The sequence below is a fragment of the Amaranthus tricolor genome, chromosome 16 (genome assembly GCF_026212465.1).
Source record: "Amaranthus tricolor cultivar Red isolate AtriRed21 chromosome 16, ASM2621246v1, whole genome shotgun sequence".
NCBI classification, from domain to species: domain Eukaryota; kingdom Viridiplantae; phylum Streptophyta; class Magnoliopsida; order Caryophyllales; family Amaranthaceae; genus Amaranthus; species Amaranthus tricolor.
The window spans coordinates 4239229-4252120 of NC_080062.1; the positions used below are offsets into that span (position 1 = coordinate 4239229).

At 28.5% G+C, this 12892-nt stretch overlaps 1 protein-coding gene across 1 annotated transcript; it reads right to left on the minus strand.

The window, feature by feature from the left end:
• Positions 1 to 8872: 8872 nt before the first annotated feature.
• Positions 8873 to 10786, minus strand: LOC130803027 (nematode resistance protein-like HSPRO2). The gene has a single exon (XM_057667175.1). It carries the CDS (start codon positions 10656 to 10658, stop codon positions 9225 to 9227), a length of 1434 nt encoding a protein of 477 aa, XP_057523158.1. The 5' UTR covers positions 10659 to 10786; the 3' UTR covers positions 8873 to 9224.
• Positions 10787 to 12892: the final 2106 nt, after the last annotated feature.

Genomic DNA, 12892 nt, shown 5'->3' on the forward strand with positions numbered 1-12892 from the left:
TAAGTGCCTTGATTATCTCAATTATTATCTATATAATTGATTTAAGATTTAATAAAAGTAAATAATCCCGAAAGGCTGAATGCAATTATGCCTAAAATTAATTATGCCTAAAATTATGAAAGCCAAACACACAAGTTACTAAAGCAAATCTAGATTGACATGAATTTTGGTACAATTGCACAAGTTAAATTAAACACTCGGTTTCAGAAATACCCTCAAATATAAATAAGGTGAAAATTAAGACAAGAAAATAAAATCAGTAAAAAAGTAATGTATATAAAATTTAAAAAGTGGAAGAAATTTGTGATGAGATGGAAAAATATTTTAAATACACTTGCAAAAATATACATAAGAAACTTCAATATAGTAAGAACTAAAAAAAAAATGAAACTAATTTTTTTAGACGGATTGTTTTGACATCAAATTTGACATAATACTTGTGGTCATCCCTATGCGGCTACGCCTTCCCCTAACTACGGTTGAATCAATTGGCTACATGAAGAATTATACTCTCTTTTATTCGCTATAACTGTCATATTTACTTTTTAGATAATATTTATCTCTTACTCTTAATTTCTATAAGTTAAAACATAGTCAAGTGGGATCTTCTTTGATTCGTCTCCATGCAAGGATTATTCATAACAACTTTTCATAATTTTTAATTATAAACAATTACAGATATTAAGGATTAAATAAGTGCATTGAATAGAATGCAAAAACCAAATAAGACACTTATGATGAATAGGAAGGAGTACTATAAAGTGTTGCTCCATTATAACAAAATAAGGATTATTCATGATAATGGAGTTAGGAGTTACCATGAAACCTAGTGGAATTGGTAATTATATATGTGCAACTTGAAATCTAAATCTTGTGATTGTGAATCTTATGATTATACAAGTTTATGGCAATTGGATTGTTTAGGGCTAATTCATTTTCTTTGCTAATTAATTAAAATTGAAACTTGTTGAGTTGTTTGATTGGGTTATTTATTTCGAAGATAATTTTGACGCTTTTGAAAAGCATTACATTTAAAGAAGTTCCTGCTGAATAGTTGAATACGTAGGAAAACTCAATTCGGTCTAAGGTTAAGTAAAATTTATAGTAGATTGTTATTTTTCTTTTTATTGGGGCAAAAGAGTTTCTACGTAAAATCTCATGTGTTTTTATGGATTTGCTTTTTCTTATTGTCGTAAATTTTTTAAAAACATTCTTCATTACTCTCTATGTCCCTCTCATTTAGTATCATTTTTCATTTTGAATCATCTATCTTTTAATTCATTCATATATTTTCTTTTAATTTCATCTATTATATAAGTTAAATAGACATAACAATACCATTTATCTTCTTTGGTAGCACTTATTTCATAAACACCATAAAATTTTAACTATTTTAAATTTGTAAAAGAGGTCTAGTTTAGATAAGAGGTAGAGGTTTTGTCTTGCAAAACATAGCTAGCCGATCTAATCCAATAAATAACCCACTAAATAAAGAAAGTGTAAAACATCTCTTACATGGTGACTAGATTTCTTTCCGTAAAGCTACAAAAGAAGAGATTTTCAGCTTTCCACTACACAATTCTCATCTTGTTTTCTTCTTTGCTTGGATTATGTGTTTATCTTTTTATAGTAATGCTATTTTGTTCTTGTATTACCACAAGGAACAAGCACTAAACCTCCCAAACCTTTTATAAAATTAAAAGAGAGACATATGGTTTTTAGTTTAACTTATATTAACATGTGGACAATTGAGTAGTCAAACTAGCTAATAATAATATTATTAATTTAGTTGGTAAAAAAAACTTATTTTTAGTGCTATTTATTTCTCATCCCCAGCCCCAGGTAACTTCTTCTATGTTATCTTGGTGTCACTTATCCCTCATTTTGTACAACTCTTTTTACACGAGGGTTTAAATTAATTGCACGCATTTCTCCTCCCCTCTTCATCAAAAGGCTATGGATATAATCTGTTCGCTACCTCTCCTTTCAGATCTTGACATCGTGCAGGACACTAAACTGATGGCCATGATCAAAACAACTTGTTATAAATCAGCTTTTTTTAAACAAAATGTTACAATTAATAGATTCAAAATCAATAGCTATAATTAAGCTCAACCTCAAAATAAAAGATCATTATTGTTGGTACACGTAAAGATCCAATACCATTCCAATTGATTGTGCTTAGAATATGACATCTAAAGATTCCAACCTTATAGGAAAAGTTTTTGTGGAGGAAGAAGAAAGAAGATAATTGTGAGGAACTTTATAAGAGGAAAGGATAGAAATTCTTCCTTTACAAATTGTTAAAGGTAAGGTATATGGATAATTGGAACTTTTCGTGGAAATCCAATTTAGCATGGTATGAAAAATAAAATCTTCATAACATGTATTGATAATTATTTGGTTAACTTATAAAAATGAATAGTTAAGAAATCAAATTATAAAACATAAGCTTTAAACAATGAGATTATGTTGAATTGAAAATAATTTATGTTTATATTAGATCACAAGCAATTATCTTCAAATGAATAATATAAACACGATTTTGTAATAATTTTAGTAATTTGTGCGCTCTCTGTCTTATATAGATTATCACAATTAACTCAAAAAGATTTCACTAAATATGACATATTCCATAAACTAAGACCAAATTTAAATCAAATTCAAAACTTAATTATTCTCTTAATAATTGTCTAATTCATCCGTATATAAAAGAAAAGGCATAGAGAATAATGAAAAAAATTTTCAATTATCCTTTTAATTACTTTATCTTGCTAGTTAATTATATTGAGACAAATAAAGTAAATACCCACATACGTATATTTTAACTTTATAATTTTCATAAAAAGGGACAATTATCCACAATAATCAATTTTTGTTTGATTTGCTCATTAAAAACACACCTATTGTTTCAAGAATCTATTAGGTATATTTTCTAAACATAAACACCCCTACTGCTTATAAACATCTTCAAATCTTCTTTATAATTCAAGCAATTAAAAATAAATAATAGTTAAATTTATATTCAGTATGAATATGTGCGTTTATTTTCAGTAATTTTCCAAACCGAAATATTAATTTGATATGAATTCGGTGTTACACTAGCCCAAATCGAACCGTCCAAAGTCCTATTTGGTACTTAATTTGAGCATCCGTAAACTCTTCAGCTACCCATTATTAATTATTAAATTTAAATAAACATGATCTTTATGTATTTATTGGTGTTGTTTATTGCTTTTCAATGTTCTTCATGTAAAGTGATGTACTATCAATAATTAAACCCTATCAATTTATGTTGGTTGATTTACATTTTATATAATTTCAACTTCTAACGAACGAACCTATGCAATTATAACCCTTAACTTTACTACTCCATACAAGAGTACCCTACAATTTGAAGGATGCAATTATAACCCTTAAATTTATGAGACCTATAATTTTTTTATACGAAAGATTTGATTTTTGTTCCTTGTGGATGTCAAAAATATAATGGGTGTTTGGAAATATAGGTTATTGATCAATTTTAGCTTATTTTGATATATTAGAGGATTAAATGGTTAAACCTGTCAATGTTAATGTTTGGTAAATTAGCAGGTTGAAACTGCTTATTGTTATCAATAAACTGTTTTTTAACAAACTGTTCATAGCAGCAGGTTCAGCTATCGGCTGGTCAAACCAGTTAATAAAATCATCTTGTCTAATCAGCCAACGTAATAAGCAATCCGTTGTTTGCCAAACACCTTTAATATTTATTTTTTTCGATTGATTCTTTGTTGTTTATTTGTTGTATTTTCTCACGATCATCAATTTAAGTATGCTGAATAATTAAATATTTGAGTACTTTATCATTTGCTTAGGAAAATAATAAGTAGAATACCCTGAATGAAGTATATTTCTTAAGAGTAAATATTCTTGAGCATTTAAAATATCGAGTATATATTCATATTTAACTTCATCAATCAAAATTAACAATAATGACTCTAATCAACTTGAAAATAACCCGCGTATAATAATTAAAACATATTAGTAAGATATATATGTATACATAAGATTTTAAATTGACTTAATTTAAAATACCTTATCTAGATCAGTCCAACAGTCTAATGTATACCTCCAGAATTAACTACTATTCTTCACATAACTTTTATTTTTTGAAAAAATTACCTACAATAATCCAACATTTTTATGATTATTTTACAATTATCCCACCTATTGATTAACCATGAATAATCCCAACTTTAGGAGTATTTGCCTAGAGTAAGCTTGGGTAACCCGATAATCTGCTATAGTAGATAATTCACCAAAAAAAAGTAAATTGAAAATTACTGTAAAATTAGAGAAAAATTTAAAAAAATTCGCATAAAAAATTCTAAATATTTAAAACAAATCATAAATTTTTTAAAATATAATTTTCACATTTTTTTGACAATTTATTTTAATTTATCTTTTTTTAAATAAAACTTGTTATAACAAGTCATCGGGTTACAGGGTTCACTCTAAGATAATACCCTCTAAAATTGAATTTATTCATGATCGTTAATCAATAGGTGAAAATTATTATAGAAAAATCATAAAACAGTTAGGATTATTCTAAATAATTTTTCTGCTAATTTCTTTGATAGACCTATAAATTTAGCCTCTACAAATGATGAAAACACAATAGATTGTTTCCTAGACTTGGAAGACCTTCAAACATGATGGTGTTACTTACCTTACCACTAAGGCATAAATAGAAGACTTGAAAAGAGGACAACTGCCCAGTCTACCAATTAGTAGTAGGTGACCAACACCACAAAAAGTTCTTGAATAGTTGGATTTGGATTGAGGATAATGAGTTGATAAGAAGCAACATCAAGCTAAACGTGGAACCCTTTAATTTTTAGTCACAAGACTTGGTTTTGGTATTGAATAGTTATACCAACAATGAGTATAATGTATATATACAACCATGAAGCTAGACAAGTTCTATATACTTCTTTAGTTTTAATATACTTACAACGGATACTGATATATTTTTATACAATATGTCACAATCAGTTGCAAGTGTATTTCTGAATAGAGGTAATAGTACATTTGGATCAAATTGAATAATCAATGGTCACATTTAACATTTATGTTGGTAGAGTATATAACATGTTTTGACACCTCCATCATTAGTTTCAGTTTTTAATTAAATTAGTTCTTTAACATGATATTAGAGCTAATATATATAAAAAGTCAAGAGTTCAAATCTTATTCACATCTCAACTTCAAGTAGAATAATTTGCGCCAAGTATAAGTATATGTTGCATCCACACTTTTAACTCTCATGTGAGGAGGCTTGAATACATCCCCACTTCAAAATAGAAGTAAAAATATGTAAAAATCAATGTAAACTCAAGACCCGATTTTGAACCGACTTAAAACGCATGACTCAAAATCAACCCGATGACCCTAATGAAACCTCTAGCTAGTCATATGAATATATATGATAAAGTTTTAACTAATTTGGTGTTGGAATCGTCCGAATTGAATAAACAAATAAATAATGAATTGATTTGTGTTTAAAATACAATGTGTTACCTGTTTTTTTACATTCAATTTGAAATAAAATAGTTTTACAAATTGTAATACGCGTTTTATAAATAGGTTAAATAATCTATGTTATATATATTATAAAAATATAAACCTCTTATTTACTGTCTCTATCAGAATATCTCAAATATTTAAATAAACATAAAAGATATATTAAATTAGGCTACGAGCCAGTCAATCATGCTTATATTGAATTTAAGTATTGAACACACGTATTTTTTGACAAAAAGGAAACCCTCCAATTTGATTCTACTAGCAAAACACGGTTTTTCCAAAGAGCATTACCCGTTTGTTTTTATTTGCGTAATTTCCATGGATAAGACACCTAAATTTTTTATGAAATTAGGATCCTTGAATAGTGTATTAATTTAGGGTGTACCAAACACAAAATTACATGACTCCAATAATGCTATAGTTTGATTATGAATTTATTTCTCATACCTATATAATTGTATCCCTATCCCATATAATTATCAGTATTAAAAGGTGAAAATAGAAAAAAAAAATTAATATAATTTTAATAGAAAAATCTTTTTAAAAGTTTGATAATCATATTTATTCCATTTCAATCTTCTTATTTTCTTCAAAAATTTAATTCTGATCCATTACCAATGAAAATTTATGAATTAAGTTTCATTACCATAATAAGTGGTAGTTCTTAAAATTTTAAACTACGAATCATTATCTTTACTCGATTTTAATATCAACAATCAAACGGATTCTTAACATTATTCAATGATGGCATCGATGGCATCTCTTTAGAGCATATCCAAAACATTAGATGACTTTCATTTTGTATATCGAATACTATTTGATGATTAAAACAATTGACTAATTTATGCTAAATGTAATAGTAGCTAACGGCTTAATAATTTAATTTTTTGAAATTAGAACAAAAAATTTAAAAAATAGAAACTGGAAAAATTATCTCGAATTATAACGATTTAAAATCAGAAAAAAAAAAAACAAAAAATCATACTCCCTCACTTCCTTTTTTTTTTTGTCCACTTTAGAAGAGAAAAGTTTAAATTTGATTTTTGAAACATATATTATGGACAGAATATACTCATGTAGGATCTTGTTAGATTCGTCTTGATGTAAATAATTTTAAGATATAATTTTTTCAATTTTTTATAATGCGTGTTAAGAGATATATTGAGACTCACAATTTACTTTAAAATGCATGTAAAAAATAAAGTGAACAAATAAAAATAACGAAAAAATTTATTTCAGCTGAAACATAACCCATTCACAAAAAATACAAAGAATGTATGATTCCCACAGCCCCTCCAATAGCCTATACTAAAAAAAATTAAAGAATAGGAAAATGCTATTCAAAATCCCTAGAAAATTAATATTTAATACATTTATATTTAGCCAAATAGGAAAACCACCACTTTATGATATCCATGGATAGTAGGACTTTAAAGGGAAACAAGGACACCCAAATCGTGAGATGAAATGAGTTAAGAGCATTGAATAATAATAATAATAATAATAATAATGTGGGTGTACCAAACAGTACATTACATAATTCCAATAAAGTAGTTTTGAATTTTAATTATGATTTTTGGGTATTACTCTATTTCTGCCTCTATTAAGCATTATTCATGCCTTCTCTTAGGGCCTAATTAAGGATAAGGCATATTCTCTAATCTCTACATACTTTTTTTTATTTCTTCTTTCAATCCAAGTACTCCAAAATGATTTTTTTATTTGAGGGTATACTAAGAGTCCTTACGGATAAGAAAAGAGAAAGTTAATTTTTCCTTAAAATAGTAAGAATTGAATCTCAATCAACCAACATCATAATTATCATCTTACTCAGTATATTTTGCTCATAGAAAATTATGGATAATAAATCTCAATCAGTCAACTATTAGACTGATTTAAGAATTTCCATTATCTTTTATTTTACTTTTTACTGGACAACTGTACAATCGCACAATACATAGATTACATATGTATATTGTATACTTCTCTATCTCATTAACAATGCTATATTAACATTGCTATATTACCTAATTGATGCTTATTAGCCACATAATGAACTAATTATTGTTTACTCTTCTTAAATTCAATAATACTTCCCTCGTTCTTTTTTGATCTTCCACTTTGGGTTTTTCACACATATTAAGAAAGATATAATTTTTGGGTTGTAGTGGGTATTATTTTAATTAAATAGTAGTGTGAAATAATTATTGTATTGAAGTATGAGGTTGTAGTGGGTATTATTTTAATTAAATAGTAGTGTGAAGTAATGATTGTATTGAAAGTATGAGAGAGAAAATAATTATAATGGTTGTAGTGGGTTTTAAGGGGTAAAAGTGAGATAAAAACTTTCTAAAAATAGAAAGTATTTTAAAATAGAAGAACTATTGAAACTACCCATTATAGTAGTGTGGAAGATCAAAAAAGAATGGTGGGAGTATTGAACTAACACTAAAATGAAATGATAAAATTCCTCCAGTTGGCATCATTTGTACTCTTTATTTCAAAGTATAGATTGGGTAAAGATTTATGAAAAAAAAAAAAGCTAAGTAATTATTGTATGAAGGGTGAGAGAAATGGGTGAATATAACGAAATTGTGAGGTTTTTAAAAAATGAAAAAAGTAAGTTAAATTTAAAAATGAGAATTAAAAAAAGCGATTCATAACTTAAAAGTAATAGTATAAGATATGTTGCGTAGAAAAATGTGGAACACATTCAATTGATCATTAGATATCCCAAACATTTTTAAGTATTCATCTTTCAACTTTCAAACAACAAGCCAACAAGTTAGCAACAAAAAAAGAAAAATGAATTTTATCTTAATTCATTAAGAAAATATTAGTATTTCACATAAATTTTTAATTCAATTTTAATTTAGTTCTTCAATTCTCTTAGCATATAATATAGTAAGAAACAAAAAATTGAAAAAAAATAAAACACAACTCACCGTATTCAGATTTTAAAAGGCGGACAATATGCATTTCCGTAGAAATACCACTCTTTAGGTCAATTTGGACAATGCATCCGTTTCTTTGACTTATTTGCTCATAGTCCTGCTAAATTTTTTATTTTTTTTTTACAAATTCTTTATAAAGACCGTTTTATCGTGTTGGCCTCATTTTAAATTTCTTAAGTTTCAATAAAAAAACTGGATTTATTTAGTTAATTGCAATATAAGTTAACTTCGAACTACTTATGTATCCGTCTCACAGTGAGACGGTCTCATACAAAACTTATTGAAAAAACAAATATTTTTAAACATTTATAAATAAAGAAAGTACGTACAACAATTTACACTAAATTCAATTCAAGTGAAGTCTATCTAATAACTTCCATATAAAACACAAAATAAATAAATCAGAAGTATATATCTCATTCAAAAGACAAAAAAAATCAAGTTATACTTATCTGATACAATAATTGTTTAAAAATTTGTTTTATACTACTAGTACATTTTACCTGTAAAATTAATCCAAAATTTTACCTATTTACACAAAGCAATAGGAGACTATTCTACTAATTAGGATTATCACACGCTGCAGTACGTAGTAGTAGTCATTAATTAAAGCATCCCACGTCTCACCGACATAACCACCCATCTTTCCGCCCCACGTTCTCACCAACTTATTGTCGGGTCAAAAGCCCAAACCCAAGCCCGTTAATGTCTATTGGCCCGAAACAAAGCCAGTTGATCGTGCTCCCAAGAATCACCAATAAACGTTTTAGCCCCATCTAAACTGGGATAATAAGTCGGTTCCATGAAAATCTGGCTCACCAAATCGGACGATTCAGAACCACCCACGACAGCGAAATTAGCCTTAGCTTCTAAACTTCCCATCATGATCATCAACAACTGCTTATAATTAAAATAAAACCCTTTCACAGCAGATTCTACTCCTTGAAATGCTTGTAACAGATAAATCTTCTCGAACTTTCGTTTCTCTCTGTACAACTCCATTGCCGATTCTTGAATTACCGGGCCTCCCATCGGGTCTACTTCAACGCCTAGAATGTCTGGAACTTTATGCCTTAAATCTTTGCTTAGCTTCGTTATCTCGATTAATCCTCGTGATCTGAAACAAAATGTTTCAGAATCCGACGTCGTTTTCATCCTTAATTGTGTTTTCAAATGCAAGAAATCATCAACATCCATTAACAGATGAAGATTCTCGAGTTGTTCTAGAAGCTTCCAGACTCGTTCCAATATCCAGCAATCATCTGCAGATTTTGCAAATTCTTCTTTGCTGACTCTATCACTTATTCGAATCAACAATTGTTTTGATGAATAAATCCATGACTCGAAAATCTGATGGATTGTGAACAGAATTTGATTTTCCGGATTTTGGATATAATCCAACGCGCTTTTATTAAGCGCGTGGAGTTCAGAAGGACGGCAAACGGCGTCGTAATCCAAATTAGGTTTTCCGTCTAAATTAGGCTCTCCAAGGCCCAAAGTATACGCCGACCTTCTCATCGCAGACTCAATCGAATAGAATATTCTAGAAGAAATTGCTTCCGACGTCTGCCACGTGGCAAGTCGTGGTAAGAGACTAGATTCGCTGGTACGGCAGACCACAGTAGTTTCCTGTGCCCCATTTGCAAGTTTCCAAACTTCCGCTGAACTTCCTGTTTGTGGTATAACCTCACCAAAAGATGAACTCAAATCAACGATCGGCGCAGCGCCACGTGTATCATCATCTTCACATAACAAAGCGATTAACTCCACTTGATCCTTCGCTAAAGATTCCAATCTCCGGCTCCATTCTTTCCGGTTCAAATACGGTCTAGAATCGGATAAAACGAGTGAAATAAACCGGAAAGTAATTTCTAAACCTTGTAAAGCCGGTTTAATAACCGACTCATTTTCCCAACAAGGAAATTCCTTAGAACTCCATAGTTGCCGAAGTTCCGGTAATTTAAGGTAAGCTTCGTATGCTACACAAGAAGATTCCGACGCCGGAGATAACTCACCGGAAAGAATCGGAATCGGAGAAATCGACGGTGTAGATAAATTACGAGAGATTTTAGGAGATTTCTTAGAAAGATTTGGAGTAGATTGTACTATTTTTGTCTTACAATCAAAATCGACCATTTTGAGGGGTTAAAAAAGAGTTGAATTTTCAAATTTTAGAGAGAAAATGGAAGAATAAGAGATTTGGGTTTTGGATAAGATGAATATTTGAGGATTAGTTTTGTGTTAGGATGAGATGGATTGAAGAGAAAACGTGTATATATAAAGGGATGAGTGGGACGAGTTTTTTTTAAAAAAAATATATATAAAAGACGTGTGGAAGGGAAGACTAAAGAGTTGGCGTGGAAGGGGGAATTGCAATTGGTGTACTAAAAAGGAGGGAATTAAACATAAAAAGGAATTTAAATGTTTGGCGGTTTTAAAATAGGGGTAAAAAGTAAAAGTAAAAACATGACAGTTGTTTATATCAATATTTTGGATAAAATTTGGTATAATCGGATTCGGATGTGACAAGTTGGGTACGCTCCGGATAAAATAACGTACACTTGGATTTATTGTTGTACAAGTACAATTAATAACCTAATTTAATTATAAAAACTTTTATATTTTCTCAGTTTTACATTATTTGCAATGTTACAGTACTATTTATTTATTATTTTTTTTGACAAAATTTATTTATTATTTTTAATTGTAATTAATTTTTAATATATAAGTAAAAATATAGTTTAGTGAAATCTTGTTTGATTTGTTTCAATGTAAAGATAATTAATATTACATTTTTATGATCCATTATTAGAGATATTAATGATTGAATTAATAAACAACTTTTAAAAATTGGGTTTAGAAAATCATGGAGCATTTTAATAGTTGAGGATTTTCTACTTCATATTAGCGATGAAATTCGATATTCACTGTAACAAATATTTGGAAAAATCAATTTGTCTTCTTTTTGAGTCTGCTAGCAAATAACTGTTAGCTGAAGTTGTTAGTTGAAATTATTGACTGAAGTTGTTAGTTAGTTGGTTTGATCAATTGAAAGTGTTTAATAAATGAGTTGTTTGAGCTAGCTGATAAGGAATATTCGATAAAAAGTATTTTTTATTTATTAGTTGTTGGTTGTGTATTAGAAGAAAAGTAGACTAACAGTTAAAAAACAATAAAAAAAAACTATAAAAATTAGTTGTTTGATTATCAGTCTTTTAGCTAATTGAAGAATTGTTTATCAAATATTTTATATTTATTTATTTTAACCAATCAAATCTAAAACCAACTAAAAGGAAAAAAAAAAAAGAAGAAGAAGTCAATTTTTCCAACAACACCATATGAAAACAAAAAATGTGAGCGAGTGTAGAAGTATAGTTTTGATATAAGTACGTTGAGGCTGGGTATGGAAGATGAGTAGTTGGCTTTAAAGTTACATACTTACATGGTCATAGAACAAAATCGTTTAAAGCCAAAGATAAGGACATGTATGATGTTGGACTTCATCTATTGGGTGGGGAAGAGATATAGAATGTGACAACGTGACAGACAGTTATTGTGATTTTTAAATGGGTATGGTTTGGATATTTGGGTTGGGTGTTGGTTCATAAATTGACATGGAGTATACTTATAACACAAACCGTTAGAGAGATAGTTCTCTTTAAGAAACGCATTATATATATATAGGTTAGATATTCTAATTAATACAAATTAAAGAAAAAAATAAGAGTGAGATTCTTGTATTGTTTTAAGATCGTCTTTCAAAGAGACGATCTCTCACAAGAGTAGTTGTACTTATATAGTTTAAAAGACCGTCACACTTTTTTAATCGTATCTTTGACATTTTTAATAGGTATGCTTTTTACCCTAGCAAGATAGAAATTCGACTAAGGCTCAGAGAATTTAATTTAGCAATGTTGTCATGTAGACGTTGAACACCGCTTGTAAAATTATAACTTCACTTTTGTCATACCCAATGAAGACCGAAGTCAACCATATATAGAAATAGTCTATATCTTTCATTTTAATTATGACCCATAAAATGTTAATAACAATACTGTTTTCAACATTTTTATTTTAGATAGTGTCCTCAAAATCATCGTTAATTCTTGTTTTTATATCTTTTCTCATTTTCTCTTAATTTTATTATACCCACCAATTGTATATCGTCCATAAAAACATATAATCAGGATCTAAAAAGGAAAAAAAGACGTTAATTCATACAATTAAAAAAATCCAGCTAAAAATTCAATAAATTCAAAAAAGATGAAAAGAAGTTTTTGCAAATAATAAAACAGATGGTCTGTATAAATTTCATATTTATAATAATTTTTGATATTACAATCTGTCACGAAACGGGGCGTAGTAGTAAA

Coding starts and splice junctions, on each gene's coding strand:
- LOC130803027 (XM_057667175.1), bottom strand. CDS start 10,658: ATGGTCGATTTTGATTGTAAGACAAAAATAGTACAATCTACTCCAAAT.